Raw genomic sequence first — 27,056 nt, 5'->3', positions numbered from 1 at the left:
AGCTCCAAGATTATATAAGAGATGAACAAGGGGGCAAGAAGTATGCATAGTCAAGCAGTCTGTGAAACTGGTCTGATTCATCATCTCAGGTCTGGTTGTGGTCCTTCTGGCACCAGGGAAATTATTACTGCTTGGGGCCACTTTCAGTTCCCATCAGGAGATGGTTGCTGGCAGGACTCACTATTCCTAGAATTTGAGATTAGCTAGGAGAAGAAATAACTGTAGTTAGGAGTTAGGGCAATTACTGGGTTTTCCTTCAGAGAGAGCAAGGGACAATTTTAAAGGAGCCCATGTTAGAGTGGGATCCCTCAGTTCATAACAGGTTGGTTAGAATTACAAGTTATAACCTAGGACTTGTAATTGGCATCTGAGGCAGATGTAATTGGCATCAAGCCCTTAACCTGTGGGATCCAGTGCTCCCAGGTAGTATCAGACTGATTAAATTATAGGATGCCTAGTTGGTGTCTGCTGTAGAATTGTTTAATGTGTGGAAAAAAAGCTCTACATATCTGATGTCAGAAGTATTGAGTGTGAGAATAGAAAAAGTTTATTTTTCCCTATGTCCTATAAGGTAATAAATGAGTTGATAATCATCTACTCTTAAGCTATATCCCCAGTGCTCCCAAAATTAACTTTTTAGTTCTAGGTAATTTTAGATTTACAGGAAAGCTGCTAATATTTTCATCTACTTCTTACTATTTCTCCTAATGTTAAAATTTTATATTATCATAGTACATGTGATAAAACTAAGAAACCAGAATTGATTAATTATTATTACTAAATTCCAGACTTAATTTGAGTTTCATCAATTTTTGCAGAAATGTATTTTCTGTTCCAGGATCCAATCCAGGATACCACATTGCATTTAATCAACATGTTTGTTCTTGTGTGGTCTATGACAGGTTTCTTAAATAAGGTTTCCTGGGGCTGGGGATGTGGCTCAGTGGTAGAGCACTAGCCTAGCATGCATGAGGCACTGGGTTTGATTCTCAGCACCACATAAAAATGAAATAAAGATATTGTGTCCACCTAAAAAAATAAATACTTCAGAAATAAGGAAACCTTATTTTTTTTTAAATAAGCTTGACAGTCTTGAGAAATCCTGGCTTATAGAATCCTGGTTTATAGAATGAGTTTATCCAATAATATTTTCCATAAGACTAGACTGATGTTAGGGGCTTTTTGGAAGAATACCACAGAGGTAAACTACCCTTCACCTGGAGGTAGGGTTAACCCCCATTTACAGCTTTGAGTTTGGACTGACTCACTTCTAAAGAAAAGAATTTAGAGATGCCTGAAAAACTCTACCCTAACTAAATGATCAAGGTTAATATCACCAGTGATGTCATATTGATATGATGAGTTGAAAAGATTCTATAAATTGGGACAAATAGAGAAGCAACCCAGCTGATTTTCCTCAGTTTAATCGAACTGCATAGAATGTATTTTTTCCTTTTTCCATTATTTGCCTATTCCTTCTGCAGACAGGTGGCTGAATCAGGATCCAGGCAGGTTCCCTTGTCTTAGCTGCTGGTTACATGATTACACAAAAGCATCTGATCTAAAGTTCACATATATTGAGTGGGGAAAGCCCAATCCAGAATTTTGATACCAGGGATTGAACCTAAGGGCACTCACCAGAGCCACATCCCCAGCCCACTTTATTTTTTATTTTGAGACAGGGTCTCACTAGGTTGCTTACAGCCTCACCTAGTTGCTGAAGCTGACTTCTAACCTTCAATCCTCGTGCCTCAGCCTCCCGGATTACAAGCATGCGACACTGCGCTGGGCTCAGTCCAGAATCTTCTTAGCTTCCCTATGTAGCATTTATTTCTCTTGAGTATGGGGCAGAACCCCTCTGGAATAAGGGTTTTCAAGACCCTTAAAAGAGAGTGACGTTTCTAGGTTTTATGGTTTGCTCTGGGAAAGAGGAATTCTAGTTTCTATGACCCACTTTGGAGAAGAGGATTTCTGGCTTTTATGACTCTGTTGCAAGGGATAGAGTAGAAGAGAGGAGAGAGACAGGAGGGCAAGAAAAAGTCAGATATTGCTTCTGAATCCTTCCAGTTCAAAGAACTCAGCATGCCAAAGCACCATACCTTTGATGCTATATTTTTTGTTTGTTTTTTTATATTGAGTCTCAACAAAAGCTTTATTTACCCACTCCTATTTTCCATAGACTGAACTCACTAAAAACTACACATAACCTATGTTAATTTACTTTTATTTTTATTGGTACCAGGGATTGAACCCAGAGGTGCTTAATGACTGAGCTGCATCCCCAGCCGTTTTAAATTTTTGAGACAGGGTTTCATTAAATTGCTTAGGGCTTTGCTAAATTGTTGAGGCTGACTTTAAACTGTGATCCTCCTGAGTCACTGGGATTACAGGTATGTACCACCACACCTTGCCAGAGTTCATTTAAATCTAGATTTTTGATATTTCTCCTTAACTTCCACAATTATTCACAACTTAGTACCAAATTCTTGTCATTCTGAGGTGTCCTTATGGGAGAGTGAGGGAAAGGACAAGAAGTAAGTGGGGGCTGGCTTTGGCTATTTGTGCCTGTTTTTGTAATAACCCATAAGTATATCATATCAGTAATTGTAATGATCAAAGACTTTATTATATCCCCGTTTTTTGTTTGTTTGTTTGTTTTTGCAAATTTAAGGGTTTTTTCCCGCTTGTTTATCTCTTAAAATGCACTGTAGCTTACTCCTTTGCAATGTGGACTGGAATTAATATTGGATTAGTTGATTGAATATCTGTGTTCCAGGTTCTGCCCCATTACTTTCTAGATGTAACCAGGGCTAATCCTTTAACTCAATTTTCTCACTTATAAAATGGTATTAATCTAGGGCTGGGGACGTGGCTCAAGCGGTAGTGCGCTCTCCTGGCATGTGAGTGGCCTGGGTTCGATCCTCAGCACCACATACAAACAAAGATGTGTCCACCGATAACTAAAAAATAAATATTAAAAAAATTCTCTCTCTCTTTAAAAAAAATGGTATTAATCTCTTACCTTATCTTTAGCTGTGCCTGATATTCAACATGTATTCACGGAGGTTCTCCATTTATGTAGTTTTTATTTAATTAATAAACAAATTAATTAATTAATTTGGTACTGGGGTTCCCTAGGGCCCCATGCATGCCAGGCAAGTGCCCTGCCACTGAACAACACCCCCTTATTCTTAAGAGATTGTTGAAAGTATTTTTTTTCCAGATCTTTTAAGGAAAATATTCCCAGTAATTAAGCAGTTGTGAACTGGTCTTATCAGTATTATAAGATTTTAAAAAGATCATATAAATAAAGACAATGTCTAGCACACAATAAATTTTCCGTAAACAACATAATAGCCAATAAAGGCAGAGTTTTCTATTGCTCTGTTTTCCTAATCCTGTTTATTTCAATTTCTTTCTGGTCCTATTTAATCATTTAAGCCTTGATCATTCTTCTTTTTCTAGTATTTATTTTTTAGTTGAAGGTGGACACAATACATTCATTTTATTTTTATGTGGTGCTTATGATGGAACCCAGTGCCTCACCCATGCTAGGCACCACTGAGCCACAAGCCCAGCCCCTTGATCATTCTTTTTTTTCTTTTTAAATATTTATTTAGTTGTAGATGAACACACAGTATCTTTATTTATTTTTATGTGGTGCTGAGGATTGAACCCAGTGCCTCACACATGCAAGTCAAGCACTTTACCACTGAGCAATAGCCTCAGCCCTCCTTGATCATTCTTGATAAGCCTTTACTTACAGTTCTCTGTCACTAAAGAAATTATAATGGAAGCTAACTAATCAGATGTTAGGGATGCTATGGAGAGAATTCTAACCTGCACATTCAAAGTTGTCTAGATGAGTTCCATATCTACTTCATAGGATTTGATAAGGCTAACTGAAATAACATCTGTGAAGAGACCCTTCATAAATATCAATTACCATACAAATATATTTTTACACACCACTACTTAACTAGTTAACAGAGATTCTTTCAGTAATTGTAAAAACTGTCTTTTTCATTGGAAATCAAAAACTACACCTCCTAATGTGTTGACTTTTTTTTTCTGGTGAGGCCTAGAGTTTATTACTATTATAATTGTTGTGCTGTTTGCTATCTATTTGTTTGTTTGCTTTCCCAGCTAAAGGATTATAGCACTTTTAAAAATAGCATATATTCTCCTATTTTTTCTATTTCTACTCTGTGACAGTTTTTCCTAAGGCAATGCCCAGATGTGTTGCTGTGGTTAAGTTTATAATTCAGCATTTCCTTTAAGGAGATATCTTTCAAAACCCATTTTGAAATAGATAATAGGTCTCTGTAATCAGATTTAGGCAGCTTGATGCTACTATTCTTGATTTAACCTAACCAGCACAGGATCAATTTTATGATGAATTCAGAGGAAAGCTATGGCTAGAAAGTAAAATGATTGTGAATCTTGCTATAGTGTCTTCTATCATCTATTTCTTCTTCTCGTTATGACAATACACATTTTGTTCCTGTTGTAATTTTTCCTGCATAAAAAATGTTTTAGGACCCATTATTTGTTATTTCTCATTTACTGACCCCATCAGTCTTTTCACAATCAAAATGTAATTTTATTCTCTGGTTCCCATGAAATAGCATTTACAGAAAATTGCAATAAATTGTCCAATCCTAGTTTGAATTTCATTTTACCACAATGAATGAAAGTATTTTCCTAGATATTTTCCATAGAATTCCTGAAAATAATTTCTTTCTCAGTATCAAAAGCCAGACTTGAGATTCTCATTTTGTCCCTGCTTGCTATTTTTTGTTACTTCCCCTATCCGCATTCCTATTTCTTTTCTTCTTGTTGTTTATTTTTCTGAATCTAACAGTGGGGAATCCACTTGACTGTGCTCACAGCAGGTAATAAGTACCATGGTAGTTACTGGATTGGTTTCCTTGGATAGTTAAAATAACAAGATGGTAATTAAGTTTTTCTGAAGCTGCCAACTGTTTTGGAGATTTGGTGTATATTTAAGGCTTATTTTAAAATAGTTCCTCCAAAAACTGAACTATTTAACCAGTAGAGTTCCTGTATCACTTAGAGAATTCTTAGATTACTGGAACTTATCTCAAGTAGAAAAAAAAATCCTGTTTTATATAAGCCTAGATATAATGCTATACTGTCTCAATTCTGATTCTTCTTAAATTTTTTTTATAGTTGTAGATGGACAGAAGCCTTTTTTTATTTGTTTATTTTTATATGGTGTTAAGGATCAAACCCAGTGCCCCATACATGCTAGGCAAGTGCTCTGTCACTGAGCAGAAGCCTCAGCCCCTCAATTCTAATTCTTTTAATGGTTAACTTATGATCTCTACCTACCATAAACTCCCTAAAATAGCTTTTTCCCTTTTTTTCCCCTAAAATAGCTTTTGACTGCAGTATGTACTTTTAAAATACAGGTTTCGAAAATACTGAATGAGAACAATTATTCAGATGCATTTAAAGATATAGATTTAGCCATTATCTTTGCTTCTTGAATCCCCAAATCTAAGTCTAGAAAAGGGATTGTTTTTAGGAACTACATTTATGAGGTCTAAAATTTTCTCTAAGTAAACTAAGAGGTTGATATCTTTGGAACAGAGTTATAATCTAGAATCCTAATTTTCAGAATGATTTGATTCAGAGTATCTGAACAGGTTAATTTAGGCTTAAATTTAAAAGGGGAGAAATGTCGTAAGGTTTATGGCTCTTAGAAAATAATGGGTAGGATTAGTCATTGTGTGAAAGAGAAGAAGGAGAATCATGAGTGAACTGTGACATTGAAGAACAAGTAGGAAACCTGGTGGAAGAGTAAAAATTGAGGGCTGTTGTTACCTGAAGGTATCAGTACTGCTTGGTAGGTAGAAGAGATTAGGCTGTTCCACTCACTGCTCCAGAAATATTCAGAGTCCAATAGGTAGGAAAATAGGTTTTATTAAAGCCAGCTTTGAAGGCAGATAGAAGAAATTTAAGTTTTAAAATTTCCATTTTCAAAAATCTCTGAAGGCTAGTAAAGTTTTTAAAGGAGAAGAGGCAGCAAAACAAGACAAAAGGCACTCACACATGCAAGTTCCTTCCTTGTTCCCTTTCATCCTCAGCATCCTTATTCTCTACTGCTCTCTCTTCTTTTTGAAACCACCCCCTTTTTAAAAATACTTTTTTTTAAGTTGTAAATGGACACAAATATTTGTATATGGTGCTGAGGATCAAACCCAAAATATTTGTATATGGTGCTGAGGATCGAACCCAGGGCCTCATACATGGTACGCAAGCATTCTACCACTGAGCCATAACCCAGTTTCCTGGGCCCCCCTTTTAATCTTCTACATATGGGAGAAAACATACCACCCTTGACTTTCTAAGTCTGGCTTATTTCATTTAGCATGATGTTCTCCTGTTCTATCCATTTACCTGCAAATGACACAATTTCGTTCCTCTTCATGGCTGCATTAAACTCCATCGTATATGCATAGCACATTTTTGCTAGCTACTCATCCGTTGAAGGGCACCCAGGCTGGTTTCATAACTTGGCTATTGTGAATCACACTACTGTAAACATAGTTATGCATGTATTACTATAGTATGCTGACTTTAGTTCTTTTGGATAAATACTGAGGAATGGCAGTACTGTGTCATCTTCAGATTCTGTTCACAACAGTTTAAAAACCATTCTTATCCATTCAGTCTCTTCACCCACTGTTCAGATGAGGAAAATCAATGGTGTGTGATATATTAAGTAGAATCCAATCTAAGCAATCCCTGTCCACTTGAGCTCTCTCCTCTGGAGAAATTTGCCAGGATCCTCCAGGCTAGTCCCCTATTCTCTCTAGTCTCAAACTTACATTGTAGACTTAGGGCCTGGCACAGAGGCAGTCAGGAAAGTGTGAACAAATCAGTCCAATTCAGCAGCTCCAGCAATACATCAACTCGTTCTGCAGACCTAGGAAATAAAAGTGCAGTGGAAGCCATGGATTCCCCCTACCGCTCTGATTAGTGCAAGCTCTGACCCAGATGCTGAATAAACATATTGGCCAGGTGATGCAGGTTCTCATTGTTGGGATACATTTTAGCGTAGGAAATAAACTGGCGATGGAGGCGGCTCAGTTCTGCCACCGTCAAGGTCCTAGTGAACCTTAGGTGCTCTGTAGTGCCTGCAAGTGTTGTTACTAAGTTCCCAGGCACAGCGCTCTTGTGTGCTTCCATCAGCCTGGCCAACACCTGGCTTGTGACTTGATCCAACTGGTGTAAAAAGCTGCCTGCGGGAGGCAAGGGGCTGGGATTGTGTAGACCGATGTGGCGGGGGAGCCTGGATCTCTGCCAGAGGTAATGCCTCTTCTAAGCCCACCACGGTAAACAAAGGTTGATCCTAACGGTTGGGAGTCTCAAAGCGCAGTGTTAGAGCCTCAGTTTTGTTCGGGAGGGCAAAAGGCTCTGGACACATGCTCCACAGATTTCTCGGACTCCGGAATCATTGCAGCTCCAGTTCCCTAGGTACCTCACCCCTGCTCTTCCTTTTACTATGGAAGCCAGTGGTGGAGAGCTCTGTTGCCTGCAGCCTCAGATTTCCCGCCCTCCTCAGCACGCTGCCGCCAACTCACACTGACTTCGGGCCGGTTCTTCTCCCCACCGGTCACCTGAGGTCCTCGCACCAACTGGCCTTAAGCAATAAATCAGGCAAAGCAGTGTGCCCGCTTCCTGCGCTAAGCAATAGAGCTCGTAGCGGAAGCTTTGATGTAGTTAGGGGAGTCCACGATGAAGACGTTGTGGCAACTCTGGTGTCGGTCCACAGACGCCCACAGGGCCCGACGCAAAGCCTTCTCACCAGCAGAATCGCGGTACACTGTGGCGTCCTCAGCGCCTGGCACTGAACTGTCATTATTTTTAGTGACTGAATTGTATCCCATTATATTTAACCAGTGCCCTATTGACATTTAGATTATTTCTGTTTTGTTGTTGCAATGGAATCTTTAAATTTATATTTGGGAATACTTTTATTATATAAAGTACATAAATAGGATAAATTTCAATGTTGAAAGATAGGAGTATTTACAAAGTATTAGATATATCAAATTTCTCTTCAAAATTATTTCATTAATTTACATTCTCATCAACAGTATATGAAGCCAGGAGGAACCACATGCCAGCCCTTTTTTTATACTTTTAATTTAGAGACAGGGTCTAGCTGAGTTGCCTAGCACCTTGTTATGTTGCTGAGGTTGGCTTTGAACTCTTGATCCTCCTGCCCCAGCCTCCCAAATTGCTGGGATTATAGGCATGCGCCATGGTGTCCAGTTCCTAGTCCTTTTATATTTTGAGACAGGACCTTGCTAATTTGCCAAGGCTGGCCTGGAACTGGAGATCCTCCTGCCTCAGACTCCCAAATTGCTGGGACTACAGGTGTGCACTGTCCAATACTACTAGCCTGGGAACCAAGTTCTCTACACAAAACCCGTGTTTTCTATTTTTTGGTGTTTAACTATATGCTTCTTACTTGGATAATTTAAAACATGTGTTTGTATATGTGTGGCTATAATAAAAAAGCATAGTTAACATAATACCCTTAGAAATCACACCAATTAATTGTGTGGTGCTGCCAGATTATTTTGTGTATGTGTGTTCACCTTCTGATAAACTACCATTTCTATTTAATTGAAGAGTAGCTTGAGATTTTAGGACAAGCTGGTTTAAAAAAAATTACCATCTTATGACAGTTTCTACAACTTCAGATCTAATATGTTTGCATTAATTAAAATAATCTCATTTTTCTAATTGAATTAACTATAGGCAAATTGCATAAGCTCATATAAAATAAATGTATACTTAAAACAAGTTATTAATAACATGAGAAACAAAATTCTTGATTTAAAAAATGTGTTGACTGATATTAATTTCAGAGACTGTTTCTTTTTAATTCACAGTTTAGTTTTATTAACTTTATTGAGATCTGTCAGAATATGTACTTGTAATAAATAGTTTTGCTTTTAAATATATTCATTTTTACATTGTAGAAAATGTATTACTGACTTTTAAACTTAGCTAAACAGCATTTTCAGTCTTTTCACCTTCTGTGGCTATCTTTTAAAAAAAATTATGCAGTCTTTTGATGCAGTTTCTTCACTGTTCTCAGCTTCCCCAAAATAGATACATCGGGTGCCTTTGTTACTATAACAGCAGCACCTCAAATAAATTAATTTAATTCTTGGTTTAACATTGTGTGATGTTTATCTATCTTTAGAAGTCTCTCACATACCTCATTTATCAAGGTTATACTTTGAAAAATCATTTTATAGTTTGATTAGTAGCAAAAGTTCAATGTGTAGAACATAGATACAGCGATAATGGACAGGAATGATGAGAGTAGTGTAATTCCATACTTCATGGATGGATGAATGAAGTATGGTTTGATTAAAAGACATGTTTGCTTGAGTCTTAGGTCAGTACTTTAGAATTGTGAATAGTTCTTGCCTTCACATTGATTTCCTTTTTTTTTTTTTTTTTTTTTTGAGTCAACCCCCAGGGTTGCTCTTACCAAGTTTACACCCCCAAACTTTACTTTTTTTTTTTTTTTTTTTAATTTTGATTTAGGATTTCACTAAGTTGCTGAGTCTATCTTCCTGCCTCAGCCTCCAGAGTTGCTAAGTTTATAGGCATTTGCCACCATACCTGGCATCATATTAAATTCCTAGTAGAACTGCCATTAAAATGAGTGAAGGCCAAGATGCTAAAGAAATTAGTCCGGAACAAAGAAAAATTTTTGATAAATACCATATTTTTAGTATAAATAACCTATACATTTATTATTTTACAATATTAGTTTGTTAGGGCAGTTATAACAAAGTACCATAAAATAACATTTATTTTCTCATAATTGTATAAACTATAAATCTGGATCAAGGTGTCATAGAATTTTCTTCTTCTGAGGTGTAACTACAATGAAATAACAGAAGCAGTGCACTATATAAAGAGGAGAGGTTTATTTAGCTCACAGTTTTGGAGGTTCAAGGGCTTGACACTTGCATCAGCTCATTTTCTGATGAAGTCCTAATAGTGAATGGTAGGTGTCAATGGTGGGAGTGTGTTGGAACAAGCAGTTACATCTTGAGCCAGGAAGCAGAGAGGGCTAGGAGCTCTATAGTGCCTTTCAAGGGCATTCCACCATGACCTAAGGACCTCCCTTTAGACCACACCATTTTCCAATACTACTAGCCTGGGAACCAAGTTCTCTACACAAGAACCTTTGAGGGGACACAAATATTCAATGACCTAATTTTAATTTATATACCTCTTTAAAGACATTCTGACATTTTGAGCTACTAGCATGTAGGGCATCATTTAAAATTTTTGAGGGGATACAATTCAACTATAATAGAGTAATATATTCTTTTTTCTTTCCTTTTTTTTTTTTTTTTTTTTTTTTAGTATGTGGATTGAACCCAAGGGCACTTTACCACTGTGCTGCATCTCCAACACTTTTTGATTTTTTTTTTTTTTTTTTTTTAATTTTGAGATAGGGTCTCACTTAGTTGCTGTCCTTAAATTTGGGATCTCCTGCCTTAGTCTCTTGAGTCACTACAATTACAGGTATGTGCCATTATGCCTGACTAGGAATACATTTTTTAGTTAAAACTTTTCTGGGGCCTAAGTTTTTATTTTTAAGCTAATATGGCAGTGTTTGCTGTGCTAAGTAAATAAAAGTTGAAATTCCTGAAGGTGATTTGGGGCCTTTTCTATTGACTTACCATGAATATAACTTTCTTGAAAAATATAGCCCATGTGTATATGAAAAAAAATTTAGGGGCCATTCTTTTTTATAGGAAGTTCATATTAAGTATGAGAATAAGACCACACTGATGAAAACAGTATATCTTTTGGTGGAACAATTTTAGGTGTACATATTTTTTAGTTTCTATTATGTCTGGAGTCTTCTCCATAAATCCTATGATAATCTGCTGATTTAATGTGTTATACAGATTTACAATTCTGTGACATTTGTTGATGTATGTTGCTATTGGTAAGTACAATTAGCTAACATTTTTCTTAATATCAGATTTTCCCCAAATATGACTACCTGAATTTGTTTTGATATCATCTATTCTATCTTCCACCATTTTAGCATAAGCTGGGCATAAGATGCATACCTTTAAATCCAGCAACTCACAGGCTGAGGCAGGAGAATTGCAAATTCAAGGCTAGCCTCAGCAATTTAGTGAGATACTGTCTCCAAACAAGAAAAATAAATAAATAAAAAGGGCGGCGGGGGTGGGGGCGGGTAAGCTCAGTGGTAAAGTGCTCCTGAGTTTAATCCCAAGTACTAAAACAAACAAATATACATAAATATTTCTGATTTAAACTTCATATTATTAGGGTATTGTTTATTAGTATTAGTATGTGATAGTTATTTTCTGCCTACTAGAAATATCAAATTTATATGACCGTGTCCATAAAATACAGGAAAAAAAAGATTGTTGCTTAAAAGTGTGTTTTATTTTTAAAGTAGAATTGATTTGTCTGGTAGATAATACCAAAAACAAGAAACCTTCTCACTATGGAAAAATTTACTATTCAGAGTAAAAGCATTCTTATACTATTATCAGGACTATTTGATTTTTGTTTTTGTGTGTCTACCCTATAGCCCCTAGGGATTAAATCTAGGACTTCATGCATGCTAGGCAAGGACTCTAGACTTACTACCAGTTCTCTCATTTCTTAAAAAGATCAAATTAAGATCACATCAAGATACTAGTCTACACTCACCAGAATTGCTAAAACTAAAAATGACCAACAATACCAAATACTGGTGAATATGTGGAACAACCAGTATTCTCAAGCATATACAAATGGTACAGTCAATTTGGAAAAGGGTCTGGCAGTTTCTTTTTCTTTTCTTTTTTCTGCTTTCCCTCCCCTCCCTTTCTCCCTTCCCCCTCTCCCTCTCTCCCTCCTTCCCTTCCTTCCTTCCTTCCTTCACGGGGATCAAACCCAGGGGCACTTAACCATCGAGCCATATCCCCAGTCCTTTTTAATTTTTTATTTAGAGACGGGGTCTCGCCAAGTTACTTTAGGGACTTGCTAAGTTGCTGAAGTTCATTTTTTTCATTGCTGAATAGTTTTCCATTTCACTAATATATTACAGTTTATTCTCCTGTGGGACCTGTGGGCTGTATTCAGTTTTTTGCTATGATGAATAAAGTTGCTATAAACATTCCTGTATGACTCATTTTGTAGAAATGTTTTCATTTCTTTGGGTAAACATCTAGAAGTGGAATTGCTGAGTCACAGAGTAGGTGTATATTTCATTTTATAAGAAATTGCCAGAGAGGCTGAGGCAGGAGGATTGCAAATCCTATGTACGTATGTATGTATGTATGAATGTGGTAATGGGTGTCAAACCCAAGGCCTCATGCATGCTAGGCAAGTGCTCTACTGCTGAGCTACATACCTAGCCCTATATGAATCTATTCATATAAAAGTTCAGAAAGAGACACAACTAACCAATGGTGGAAAAAATGAGAAAAGTGGGAGACTGGTAGAGAGGATTGAGTGGAAATGAGTTTGGGGAATGCTGTAGAATAATCATATCATGTATCTTGGTAGAGTATCTTTGAATTTCATAGGTATATGCATTTATCAAAATTTGGTGAATGTAAAAAAATGGTAAGTGTACATATGAGAGCTGTATATTTTTATATGTATAAATTTTACTAATGTAAACAAATACTGAATTCTAGTTAGTGATATACGTACTGAAGTATGTACTTTGGAGAAAGTATACTGACATCAGTAAGTTGCTTTAACATGCGTGGAAAATAAGATGTATTGATAGATTAATGGATAGATGTATAGCAAAATATTAATGACAGAATCTGTGATGGATAAATGAATATTCACTGTAAAGTTATTTTAACTTTTCTGTACATTTGAATATTTTCATGATAGAGTACTGAGAATGGGGAAATTGCATGTGATACCCTCAAAAGCAGTTCCTTCCTTATTTACTCCATGAAGAGAAGCAAGAAGCAAAGTTTTTCAATATTAGAGGTAACAATGACACGGTCTGCTTTTCTCAGAAATTCACCAGAAAGAAAAATGGAGGAAAATAAATGCAACATTATTGTTATCTTCAATAAGACTAATGCCAGCTAGGGCTGGGGTTGTGGCTCAGTGGTAGATGCTTGCCTAATACATGTGAGGCACTGGGCTTGATCCCCAGCACCACATTAAAAAAACTAGCATTATGTCCATCTACAACTAAAAAAAAAGAGCAACACCAAATTACAAAATTGAGTAAGGGCTGCCAAAGAAAACAAAGGCCAAATAGGTATGTAGAAGTGAGACAGAATGCCTACATCTGCAGATCTCACTAAAAGCTAATAGAGTGTATTCTCCAAATAAGGTGCTATGATTTCAGAACTATTCCGAGACTACTAGCAGGTGCTTCTTATTAGCTAGTTTGGTACTAAGGAGAATGTAGAGAGAAACAGCTGAATGAGGAACTGGATATATACCATATTTAAAAAAGCATTGTGAGGGCTGCGGTTGTAGCTTAGTGGTATAGCACTTGCCTAGCATATGTGAGGCCTGGGTTGAAATCTCAGCACCACATATAAATAAATAAATAAATGTCCCTTGACAACTTAAAAAAAAAAAAAGGCATTGTGAGGAAAGAAACCCTTCACTGGAAACAGCTTTGTAGTTGCCAATATCTGTTGGCTGGGAGAAGCCAAGAAAATAACTCTTACACACAACCTTGGGTCCTAAGGAACTTCATTGTGAACTAGGAAGAATTCTTTCTTGCCCCAAGCACAAATCTGGTGATTTCTTTCATGAATCTCTTATAAATAGCTGGTCCAGGAAGAACAGATGATTAATTATTATAAAGGAAACAGCAAGAGATTTATATAAAAATAGTTGAAAAGATCAAAATGAAAATAAAAGGCAATTGAAAATGAAAAACAACTGATGCAAGTTATAATAAAACATAGTCTTGAATAATAACAAACTCAACTGTGTAAATGGTTTGTTAAAACTAAAACACATAGATCAAGAAAGATTTGGTACAGAAGACAAAGTGTTAGATAATAGAGCTCATGAAATAAACGGGGAGAAAAATCAAATTGCCAGTGAAATAAATGGCATATTAGAAATGCAAAAGAAGAAGAGACCCTTCTGAAAAACATAGTAAGGGACATGGGAAAACAGAAAAAAATAAGTAAAATGAAATTGAAATTAACTGTTTAAAAGGTCTAGAGGACCAATGTTAGATGTGGAATATGGATGAAGCAGAATAATTATTCTTGAAGAATAAAACTCCATAGAATATAATACTCAAAGATATTTCTCAAGAAAACTATTCAGAAACAAAGGCAGACCTGAATCTGTAGATTGAGTGGCTACATCATGAACCAGAAAATTTTATGTAGAACAGTTATCTCAAGGTACAACCTAGTAATGTTATTGGAAAATTGCAAAAGATATGAAGGGGAGAAAAATTCAGATTAACTTCAGAATTCTCCTCAGAATAAGTCCAGTGCCAGAAGTCAGTAAAACAAAATCTATCAAGTCCTTGAGGACAGAAAATGTTTCCAAGAAAATTTATATCTAACCAAACTATAGTTCAGGTAAAAAGGCAGTAGAGGTTTTTAAACATGAAAGAACTCAGCAAATGTGATTTCTTTGATATCTTCTTAAGAAATTAGTAGAATATACATTCCTGCTAACCAAATGCTAAGGAAAATATAGTAAAAGACCTGGTGTAAACATAGAATCCATGCCTGGGCAGTTTAGTCAAGAACCTGTCTCAAAATAAAATAATACAATTTTTAAAAAGGCTGGGTAGAGTGTCCCTGGGTTCAGTTCCCAGTACCCGCCCACCCCCCAAAAAAAGCTTCCTAAGGTTATGCTGACAGCAGCAGGAGAGAATGAGATTTCTGCTGAGAACCCCAAACCCAGAACTGTAGCAACTAGTCATTTAGAAGGCATTATTTAGATTTAGAAAAGCTAATAAAAAGAACCTGTGATGTGTGGGCATTACAATCAGTTGGCTCCAGGTGGCATTCCTGGAGCTCTACAAAGAGGCTGCTCTACAAAGAATAAAAACAGCTTAAAGAGGAAAAAAAATTAGCCCTGATTTTAACTCCATTTAGTCCACTAAGGAAAAGAATACTAAGTCAGGTGGGGAATTTGCTTTCTTTATTTTTAGTTTAATGTGTTATTTTAGATTTAGAATCCATATGATTAACTGTGGTGGAGGGAGGATAATCAAATATTCAACATTTAAGTGCTATCATCCTAGCAAGGACATACTGAGTAGATAGCATCATTCTCATATGTGGGTTGAGATGAAGCTGCTCCAGACGAGTCTCTTTCAAAGTTAATTGATGGAAACTTCCCACCTTCAGGAATTTTTATTACCTTAGCAATGCTGTACCAAGACTGCTGAGACACAGCTGTGGGTGCTGTGCAGCCGCCCACATCCCAGTGTCAGGAAGGATGTGCTTTTAAACCTCTAATTTATCTAATAATGTCTTTAGTGATTTGTGTAGGTTTGGCATTGTGATGAAAATGCTTCCTGGCTTGGCTTATAACAAGAATTCAGTTTTCAGTCTTAAAATGTACATTGTTTTATTAAGTTTTGCAATTTTGTATTGGTTCTTTTTAGTTACACATGACAGTTGACTCCATTATGATACAATTATGCATGGAATAAATTTTATTCTAATCAGGACCCTATTCTTGTGGGTGCACACCATGGTGGGATTCACATACGTATTTTCATATATGTACATAGGAAAATTATGTTAGATTCATTCTCCTGTCTTTCCTTGTACATTGTTAATATGCATATGAAAGAGATTTATGAGTCCACTTAGAAAATAACCTAAAGAAACCTATCAAGAAAGATCTATCAAAATACTACCCTTTTTTTTTTTTTTTTTTAAATACCATCCTGTCCATCTAACAGAATTTATCCACCCATGGTATTTGAGAATGAATACAAATTAAATGTTTTTATGCCATAATAATTGATTTATCTCTTGTGGTTCCTGTTTTATAAAAAGATAATAACATACAGTGCTAAAAGAGAGCCAGTGTTCATAATAAATTATAATTTGACTCCTTTCCTTTTCTCTAATGGAAAATATTAATTGATTGGACTGATGCCAGCCTGTACAGTAGAGATGAAATAATGAGCTATTGTAAATAAATGTTTATAAGAGATAGGAGATAATACTCTTGCTTAACAAAGTTTCATAACCAGTGAGTAACAATATTATTTTATTTTAAATTAATGGTGTAGTCATGTCTTTTTAAAAAAAAAAAATAAATGTGGGCTGGGGGTAAGGCTTAGTGGTGAATGCTTGCCTCTCATGAATGAAGCCCTGGGTTTGATCCCAGCAGGGGATTGAAGCATTCTTCTCTAATGGATTCACTTAAAAGATTGATTACATTTATCAACATAAATTTCATTCAGGTTTTAAGAAAACATATAGTACAGGGGGCTGGGAATGTGGATCAGTGGTAGAGCACCTGCCTCACATGTGTGGGTTCAGTCCCTAGGGCACCCCCTGCCAATATATCTGACATAAAGGTAGATTATTCCTATATTACTTACAGAAAGAATACTGTTTCCTTTCTACTGAAGTATGTGAAAACATGTGTTTGGATCTGAAGTATGTTTTGTGTGTGCATTTATTTTATTTTCAATCAGCATCTCAGAATGTTACCGAGGCTGGTCTTGAGCTCCTGGTCTTAAGAGATCCTTTTGCTTCAGTTTCACAAGTAGCTGGGACTACAGGTCTGTGTCATTGCCTGGTTAGTCTATACTTTCATCTGCCTTTTTCCCATCTTTGAAATTAAAAACCTTATTTGGCATTGAATCCCACCATTATGTATAATTACAATGCACCAATAAAAAACAGCAGGAAAAGAACCCTTATTTGGTAGAGAATTATAAAAGAATTTTAGACCTGGTATAGACTTTATAGAGTTATTTTATTCCAATTGTTTTTTCCTTTTTCTTTTTCTTTTTTGTAGTGGGAATTGAACTTAGGGTACTCTACCACTGAGTTACATCCCCAGAACCCAGACTATTTACTTTATTTTAAGACAGGGTCCCACTAAGTTGTCCATTCCAGCCTTAATCTTGGGATCCTCCTGCCTTAGCCTCCAGAGTTGCTGTGGTTTTTAGGAGTAGGCCATTGCACCTGGCTTTATTCCATTTTCTTAATTTTCCAAAATTTTTAGGTCTCTCTCAGTATGTAACTAACTGTATGTGTTCAGGCTCCAAAGTTAATAATGATCTTTGTTTGTTTGTTTATTGTAGTCTTGAGCTCAAATCCCTCGGCCCTTTGTTTTTTAATCTTTATAGGAACATGGAGAAGTTACTGTACAAGTTAATTTCTGAGTATCTGAGATATCTATGTATATGTAATAGTCTTTTGTATCTATATGTGTCAAGGATCCAGATATAATAATTAACTCTAGCAAGTACTATAGGAGAAGAAAATGCCAACGTTTCTCCTATGATTTGGTCCTACTGTGAAACCTAAAGACATCGATATTCATCTAGACTATAAGGAATGAATATCTTCAGTACTAAAACTTTGCTTCTGTATTCCAATCCAATACTTCTGAGTTGTTTCAGTGCTGGGAATTGAGCCCAGGGTTTCACACATAAGCACACATTCTACTCCTGAGCTACATACACCCTAGCCTTAATTCTGATAATTATTTGGGTAATTCCCACAATGATTTAATATCTGTCTCCTTAAATACTGCTCCAGATACTGAAACAAATTAATATAATTGTATAAACGTTGTTGATGGTCATTAGGATGCAGTGTATAATTCTAAATCTTTCACTACATACATTTTGGGCTTTAGCTAGTTTTTTCATTTTGGGGTGCGGATCCAACCCAGGGCCTTATACATATTAAGCATGCATTCTACCACTGAACTATATTCCAAGACACTATTTTTGAAATAGAATTAAAACAGTAAGACTGACCTACCCAGATAAATATTTGGAGGATAAAGATGTCAGCCAATGTGAGCTGCAGGAAAGAGCAATGAGATCGTTCTTGAATCCTGGTTTTGTGGTATTTGTCAGTCTGTCTGAAGGATATTTCTGCCATTCCTTATTTACTGAGTCAGTTTATGATGATTTATTAGAGCCTAGATTTCTGATTTATAGTATACAACATTGAGAAAGTTAGTACACACAGAATTCAAATATGCACTCATACATTCATTAATATAAGTAGCTTTAATAAACTTTAATATTTTACTTAGGTGTTTAAACTTATGGGACCCTTAATGATTTTTCAACATTGTTCAAAAGATATGTATGTGTATAGCTTGTGTATGATTTAGAGACAGAATGGATAATGATTTTTATTTTAATCTATGAATATGTAAAATCTGTACTTTGAAACAAAGTAACAAACTGATTTGTATGAAAACATTTCCTTTTATTCATAAGATGTGAATCGCTAGAGGTAAGAAAGGGGAAAGCACTTAAAAATATATGTTGGTGTATAAAAAAAAGCAAAGCATTATTCTTGGACTATATTTGAGAGTCCTAACAAAATTAATGTGAATTTAGAATATCAGTCTACCCAAAGAACACACTGCAAAAGTGAAAAAAAATTTAATCATACTAAATGAACATCAGTAGTACTTGCAATACAGTAACATTTGTAAGCCTAGTTCTAGTTCTCCCACTGCCATGAGTTTTTGGCCCTCTCTTGACTTTTCTTATGCTTATTATTTTTGCCAAACTTTAAAACCTCCAATATAAGGATCTTTCAAGGATTTTAAGAAAAGTTTTTAAAGAAAGCATTTCTGGTTAATTCTCTTAAAGTGGCAAGCATTAATGATAAGCTTTTACTTGAGGTGTATCAAATATTCTCTGATGTGACTGTGTTTTAAAAATATATTTGCAATTCTGATTTTTCAGAAATAATTTTCAATTCAGAGTCAAAACTATGAGGAGTTATTCTCACTAACTAGTTTTTTGACATGTAGGAATTGCTGATGTGGGTGAAGTGTCTAGCTTGATGTTTTATATCTAGCTATTAGTCATCTAATCCTCCTCCCTATTTTACTGAAAATATTTTCATTCTGTCTGACAAAAAGTAAAAAATTACATTAACTGTGACTAAAAATGTACTGCAAATGACATATTAATGAGACTAATGGTTCTTGCCTTATTCTCTAAAGTTTTTCATATTTTTACCTTTGGTGAACCTATATCCAGATAGCTTAATTATACAAAAGGTATCATTTTATTTGGGAACTTTAGGGAACAAAGATTACAATAAATGTTATCAGATCATTTGTTAATATAAAATTAAAAACAAAAGAACCAATTAAATGTCCTAACTATAAACTAAAAGTTCACTTTGGACATGTCCCAGATAGTTCTCCTATCAATGGGAGTAAAAGCATTACAGAAATATTAAGTTGAGCAATGCTCATGAAGAACTTAGATCCGTGAAGGAAAATTTTGACTCCAAGAAAAATTCATTTAACTTAGCATAAAAAGAAAACTGGTTACACTGTTTGTAAACCATTTGGATTTTAAAGGGATTTCATCAGTTTGTTTCATAATTGTTTCCATCATAATTAGGATTCAGAATACATACTTAACCCCCACATCTGGAGCAATACGTAGCTAGCCTTATCTCATTCACCTTATTCTACTTCCTCTAAAAAAATGCTAGACACACACACACACACGTCACAATTCATGCATTGATTTCATTATTTACTAAGGATCATAACCTCTTAATTTAAAAAATACTGATGAGGCCAGGCATAGTGGCACCTATAATTCCAGCTACTTGGGAGGCTGAGGCAGGAGGGCAACTTAGTGAGACCCTGTCTCAAAATAAAAACTAAAAACAGAAAAAGAAAAAAGAAAAAGAATTACTGGTGATTGACATAGAGAATTTTCTATCCCCCGCTGCCCCGGGATTTGGAATGTAAGTATTGCCATTTTATTGTTTCTGAATCACTAACTGCATTGGTCTCACCTAGACCTGTTATAAAAAAATGGCACTAGCTCCAAAATGTTGTTCATAATCATCTTGTTCAGAGACTAAACATTCTGCCCTAGATTTTGTGCCCAAGTACTCCCACCTACAATTCTTTAATTACATTTAGACCACAGTGATTTACAACTCAAGTCCTGTTCTTTCATTTTCAATTTAGAGTTCATGGTCCAACATTCTAACCATATCCTTAAAATAGATACTACCCGGCATGGGAACAGAGAAAAAGTCATACCGTCAGAAAAACTGATTTATGCCATGCCGAGTGCAGTGGCGCATCTGTAATCCCAGTGGCTCAGGAGGCTGAGGCAGGAGGATTGCAAATTCAAAACTAGCTTCAGCAACTTAGTGAGACCCTGTCTCTAAATAAAATACAAAAAGGGGCTGGGGATGTGGCTCAGTGGTCAAGCGCCCCTTGGTTCAATCCCCAGTACCAAAAAAAAAAAAAAAAAAAAAAAAAAAGAAAAAGAAAAACTGATTTGTTTAAAAATTATTCCAAATCCCAACAATTTCTTAGCACAGATAGTCTACTGCTCTAATTAGACTATTTCATGTCTACTTCCTCTTAATCTCTTCTTTTCTTCCACACGCTTTCTAGAAACCCACCACTTGGTTGTTAATCTAACCTAATGGTCCTCAAAGTATGGCTCTCAGACCAGCAGCATGAATATCACCTAGAAACTTGTTAGAAATGAAAATTATCAGGTCCTATTGCCTACTGAGTCAGAGACTTTGTGGATAGGGCCCAGCGATCTGTGTTTTAACAAGCCCTGCAGATAATTCTGATGCATGAAAATGTTGAGAATGAATTCAGCCACATTCTTCATTGAGAAGGGTTCTTTTGTTGATATATATTCTGAACAATAGAACAGTGCCTGCCACAAAACAAGCCCCAGTAAGTATTTTTTTTTGAATCAAACATTAGATTAGTACCTCCTTTTCATGCTGACAAATCTAGAAACCTATCTGCATCTGTATTGATTTTCTTCCCTCTTTTTCCAACTAAGGAAATGTGCCTCATTCTGTCAAAGGACAATATTTTCATATATAGATTGAATCTCATTCCTTCTTGCCTTTTCAAGAAATTTGCTCATTTGATCATCCCCTTTTTCCTGCATTATCACTTTTCTCTTTTTGAGTATGTTTGTTACTTTTGGGGGGTGGTTACTGGGGATTAAACCCAATGGTGCTTTACCCTGAGATGCTGGCATTACAGGTGTATGCCATCACACCTGACTCTGTTTTTCTCTTTTGGATCATTTCATTTCATACATAGTCAGACTCTACACTGTGCTAAAACAACAAGAGCAACAACCTTTCCCTGTCTTACATGTTCTTTATCAGTTACTACCCCATATATCGTTTCCCCTCTCTGCCAAACCTCCTTATGTCCTACCACAAATCAATTCATTCTAGTTTGATTTTCACCTCTCCTATTCAATGATTTTTTTTTTTTTGACAAAGCCAATGGATCTGGGGGCAGGAAAGAGTGCTGGGGATTGAATCCAGGTGGGCTTTACCACTGAGCTACATCGCTAGCCCTTGTTATTGTGAGACAGGATCTCACCAAGTTGCTGAGGCTGGCCTTGAACTTTCAATCCTCCTGTTGAAGCCTCCCAAATTGCTGGGATTACAGGCAAGCAGCACCACCTCCAGTTTAAGCCAATGATTTTTATAAAAAGCACCAGTGAGCCAGGCATAATAGCCTGTAATCCTAATGACTTGGGAGGCTGAGGCAGGAGGATTGCAAGTATGAGGCCAGGCTAGACAACTTAGCGAGATCCTATCTCAAAAATAAAAAGGCTAGGAGTGTGAGGCTTGGTGGCAGAGTACTCCTGTGTGCAATCCCCAGTGTAAATTCAGCTGGGCACAATGACACATGCCTATAATCCCAGTGACTTGGGGTATCAAAAGTTCAAGGCTAACTTAACAAGACCCTGTCTCAAAATAAAAAATAAAAGGGCTGGGGATGTGGCTAAGTTCCCCTTGGTTTAATCGCCTGTACTGCCCACCCCCCATACAAGTGTGCAATTCCATGGTTTCAATATATCCATAGTTGTTCAGTCATCATTGTAATCTGTTTTAGAAAATGTTCACCACTCTAGAAAGAAATACCTCATGCAGTAGTACTAAGTAGTAGTAAGTCCCCATGCTTGCTCTCCCTCACTCCTGCCTACCAGCCCTAAGGTATTGCTACTATTTCTTTAGATTTTTCTATTTTGGATTTTTCATGTAAGTAAAATCCTACAATATATAGCTTTTCTCATAATGTTTTCAATTTTCATCCATATATTGGAAAGACATCATATAAGTGCTCCATTCCTTTTCATGGATGAATAATATTCTATTGTATGAATATACTGCATTTCATTTATCTAAAATCAGTTGATGGACTGATGTTTTTTTAAAAAATCACTGGCTACAGCTGAGGTGGTGGTGCACTTGGTTGCTTCTGCTTTTCAGCTATTATGAATAATACTGTTATGTATATTCATGCACATGTTTTTTATGAAGTATGCTTTTATTTCTCAAGTATGTATACTCACCCTCTCTGTAAGGTCTCCTTAAGTTAATCCCATGGAATTGTTGGGCCATATGGTATAATGTTTAATTTTTTAAAGAACTACATAATTTTACATTCACACTTAGGGATATATGAGTGTTCCAATTTCCCCAGAGTCACCAACACTTGTTATTACTTGTCTTTTTCACCCTCCCCCCAGTTCTGGAGATCAGACCCAGAACTTTTACATGTTAAGCAAGAGCTCTACCATTAAGCTATGTTCCCAGTGCACATATGATGTGTTTTGAGTTAACTTTTTAATATGGTAAAAGGAAAGGGTCCAACTTTATTCTTTTGTAAATGTATACCCAGTTATTCCAAGCACCAAAGATGGTTCTTTCCCCATTGAATTGTTTTGACATTCAAGTTGATGATGATTTACATGTTATTAGATTCAGTATTCATTTTTTTCACTTATGAATTGGACTTCTTAGCAGAACTGTTGACTACTCCCTCCTTCAAATACTCTACTCTCTTTGTTCTCTTGCTGTTTCTTTTCAGTTTTTATAGGTTCCTTATCTTCTACCAAGCTTTTTTTTAAAATTTAATATTTTTAGTTGTCCATGGACCTTTATTTTATTTATTTACATGTAGTGCTGAGAATTAAACCCAGTGCCTTACTCATGCTAGGCAAGCGCTCTACCACTGAGCCACAACTTTAGCCCCTTCTACCAAGCTTTTAAATATTGGGTTTTCAATTACTTTGTGTAACAAATTATCACAAAACTTATTGATATAAATCAATAATTTATTTTATGACAGTTTCTTTCAGTCAGGAGTTACAGACTGGGCAAAACAGAGTTGGCCTACTCTGATCCATGATGGTTGGAGCATCAGCTGAAAGACTTAGGCTGTGCACTTACATGTCAAGCAGCTGATGATGACTATAGCTGTGGGGCCTTCAGTTCATATCCACATAAGTCTGTTTGTGTGGTTTCTCCATGTATGCTGGTTTGGGCTTCCTCACAACATGGTGGCTAGGTTCCAAGAGCAAGCATCTAGAGGGAAAGAGGAAGAAAGAAGCCTGGGGCCATGTGGCCTTTTTGACCAAAATTCAAAAGTTACAAAGCATCACTTTTGCCACATTTTAAAATCAAAGTAGTCATCAAGTCTTACCTCCATGTAAAGGGAGGGAAACAGATTCCACCTCTTTCTGGGAAATGTCAAGGTTCTATAATAGCATGAGGGCTGGGGATGCAGTTCAGTGGCAGAGTAGTTGACTAGCCTATGAGGTCCTGGGTTAGAGCTCCACAACCACAGGACAAAAAATCCTGGGACCAGTGACATTGTTGCGACCTCTTTTAGAAAGACAATCTGCCAAGTCTTTTTTGGCCACTTAGTTCACATTCTTCTCATATGTTAAATATACTCCACCTCTTCCCTAAGGTCTCCTGAAGTCTAATCCCATGACTGGCATCATGCTCAGGCTGAGCTTCAGGATCTCACTGAGGTAAGACCTAGGTGCAGGTAGAGATTCTTTGGGTATGGTTTCTTCTTTGCACTCTTTGGTTCTTTTTCATCTGAAAACCTATGAACTAAAGAGGCAAATACAGCCCCCACCCCATTACCCCTTATATAATGTTAAAGCATAGGATAATCTTCTTATCCCAAAAGGAGGAAACCAGGAGGCACATAGAAGTCACTGATCCAAAACAGTTGTCTTTTTACATTTTCTCTATGTGATCCATTCTGTTTCCATAGCTTTAAATACCATCCATATGTTTGTGACTTCCAAACTTACCAACATTTCTGAACACCATACTAGAATGTCCAATTAACCATTTTATATCTTTACTAAGTTATCTCAGATATTTCCAAATAAACATGTTAAAATGAACTCTTGCTATCTACTTCACCCCACTTCCTCCACAAATCTGGTATTTTCCTAGTTTCCTTTCTTTGTAGATGATCATACCATTCATTTAATCGCTCAGATAAAAATCTAGTTCTTAAATTTTAATTCTTTTCTCTTTTCCTTTCTCCTCTTACATTAATAATCAACAGATTCTATATTATCTTTCTCTAAAGTAAATTCATTTCCCTTTCTCACCTGGTTTGTAACTGTATTCTTATCAATCACACTTATTCATTCTTGTTTCCTTCTAATTTTCTTTGACACAGCAACCAAAGTAATATTTTAATTGGTGTGTGACTAAGGCGTTCTCTTGCTCAAAATCTGTGAATTTTCACTACACTTTGAGTAAAATCTAAATCCTATACCATGGTCTAGAGAGCCTCCAAAACTGGCCTTTGCCTAGCCTGTAACTTTATTCTCTGCTTTGGTACTTACCCACCATGCTTCATTTCCTCTGAGTTTCTTTCGGTTCCTTGAACTCCTCCTGAGTTTCTTTTAGTTCCAAGTTTTCATAAAGGTCTATACACATACTATTCCCTCTGCCTAAAATATTTTCTCCTGACTTACCACTCCCACATAACTGAGTCTTCATCTTTCGAAGGAATGGCATTCCTGACCATCCTACATAGGTACTACCCCATTTATTATTCTGTCACTACATTGTTTGTTTCCTTTATAAAACTTTTCCTGCATTTTAATTGTATCCTATTTGTTCTTTATCATCTCCTTAGCTGGATTGTAAATCCTAGTAGGTCAGGTGCCATCTCTGTGTTATGCACCAAGTGCCTAGTAGAGTTTTTAACCACACAATACATCCTCAATAAATATTTGTAAGACTGAGTGTGGTGGCTTATCACCTGTAATCTCAGTACTTGGGAGACTGAGGCAAGAGGACTGCAAGGTCAAGGCCAGTATGGACAACTTGGTGTGAGACCCTATCTCAAAATGAAAAATAAAAAGGGTTAGGGTTATAGCTCAGTGGTAGAGTGTCCCTGGGTTCAGTCTCCAATAGCACAAAAATAAGTACTTGAATATTGTTTAAAGGTATAATTTGAGGTGTTATTACTAATATAATTATTAATGTTCAATGTATGATTTCCTAATTTTTACTGAAAATTGCCTTTATTTTTCTCTTTCAGTAATTGCCCTTCATTTTTGGCTGCTGCGTTAGCCAGAGCCACATCAGATGAAGTGCTTCAAAGTGATCTTTCTGCACATTATATCCCAAAGGAAACGGATGGCACAGAAGGGAGTGTGGGTGAGTACTTTGTACATTATTTGTTTAAAAATCCTAAAATCACGTGTAATGGTCCACAGAATATATCTGCAAAATACTAAATCTAATTACATTTACCCACTAGTTGATTATAGAGTAGAGAAAAAAATGCAAAAACTTTTATCAAATAAATCAATAAAAAGAGAAAAGAGGAGACAACACAAATGTATTTTGAAAAAGTGTAGTAGTATATGGAAGGTAACTGTCACAATAGGAGATTGTCATAAAAATATGTAGATAAATGGAAAAAGTAGTGAGAAATATGAATACAGAACAATAAGTGGATGAGGTGCGAGTTTGAACAAAACCCATTTAAAAAATTTAAATTTAAGATCTAAGTTAAAAATCAGGTATAAAAATTTAAGAAATTAGTTGTAACAAAACTTCTCATTAGTTATACTTTGTGTCTATCAGTGAATCCAGCTCTTAATGACAGGCATGTAACGTGTAGTTTAATTGTATGGGTCAACAGTCTTTTTTTCCAGGAATAGTATTAGCCTCAATTTCTTAATGCATATTTGTTAATGTATTAGGCCTATACATTTGACAGGATTGAAAGAAAAGATTTTTTTAAAAATTAGAGAACTATTACTCTAAGCCACCTCTGTTTTTTGATGCTGGGGATTGAACCCAGGACCTTTCCCATGTCAAGCATGTGCTCCACTACTGAGTTATGTCTCCAGCACACAACTCCCCCCAATTTTAAGGAATTTTACTAGTTCATGCTGTTTGTTTTGTTATAAATATTTGCTTATAAGGTAAATAAGGAATGAAGTATATTATTAATTTGAATTGGAATGGCTAGATTCCAGAGAATGTGAGGCAAATACAAAAATAAACATTCCTGTTCTTTATCTTTCTAGATTATTTTTTTTTTTTTACAGAAAGTTGTCAAGGAAGGAATTACTCTGCTTGTTTTTAGTGAGAGTAATTGATTTACCTGGAACCAAACTGTTCCAGAGTCAAGCTGGATAGGATTCCTGCTACAAAGCATCGGTCTTTCCTCTGGTACTGATGCCTAAAGCACAGAGCCTTGTACATGGAAAGATAAGAGAGATTAAAATTCTGCTTCACTGAGTCAGCGTGATGGCTGACTCAGCTCCAGCTCAGTACAATGACATTAGCGACTGATGAATAATTTACAGCTGTGAGGGGGTGGATTGCTACATTGGACGATTTTCACTTTTTCACACCCCCTTTTTATTTTATTTTTCCGTTTCATGTGGCAGTTATTTATGTACTGATACCCACCATTCCCTGCAGAAGAACACTTAATGTTGCAAGACTGAAGTC

The 27,056-nt window shown here is 36.1% G+C and overlaps 2 protein-coding genes and 1 pseudogene across 6 annotated transcripts in view; 1 reads left to right on the top strand and 2 right to left on the bottom strand.

The window, feature by feature from the left end:
• Ppm1e (protein phosphatase, Mg2+/Mn2+ dependent 1E) overlaps positions 1-27,056 on the top strand; it is a 110,540-nt gene that overhangs the window by 63,237 nt on the left and 20,247 nt on the right. Inside the window, exons 2-3 of one of the 2 annotated variants that reach the window (XM_058572336.1) lie at positions 24,019-24,082; positions 25,627-25,745. In XM_058572336.1, coding sequence (XP_058428319.1) covers positions 24,039-24,082; positions 25,627-25,745 — 163 coding nt within the window. In that variant the 5' untranslated portion in view covers positions 24,019-24,038. The remainder of the gene's footprint in view (positions 1-24,018; positions 24,083-25,626; positions 25,746-27,056) is intronic. The other variant, XM_046423206.2, reaches the window with a different exon arrangement.
• Positions 3,250-8,799, bottom strand: LOC131423350 (protein KTI12 homolog; annotated as a pseudogene).
• The window catches only part of Trim37 (tripartite motif containing 37), a 139,271-nt gene continuing 135,597 nt past the window's right edge, over positions 23,383-27,056 (bottom strand). For 2 of the 4 annotated variants that reach the window (XM_058572330.1, XM_058572335.1), the window contains one exon: positions 23,441-23,630. In XM_058572330.1, the coding sequence (XP_058428313.1) occupies positions 23,596-23,630 (35 nt within the window). In that variant the 3' untranslated portion in view covers positions 23,441-23,595. Of the gene's footprint in view, positions 23,631-27,056 lie in introns of all 4 variants that reach the window. The other 2 variants (XM_046423202.2, XM_058572334.1) reach the window with 2 other exon arrangements.

The sequence above is a fragment of the Marmota monax genome, unplaced genomic scaffold, assembly GCF_021218885.2.
Source record: "Marmota monax isolate L192 unplaced genomic scaffold, Marmota_monax_Labrador192_F-V1.1 WCK01_AAM20220418_F8-fsc00171, whole genome shotgun sequence".
In the NCBI taxonomy this organism is placed as follows: Eukaryota; Metazoa; Chordata; class Mammalia; order Rodentia; family Sciuridae; genus Marmota; species Marmota monax.
The sequence above is the reverse complement of the archived record's forward strand: the minus strand, read 5'-3'. Positions and strand labels throughout refer to the sequence as shown.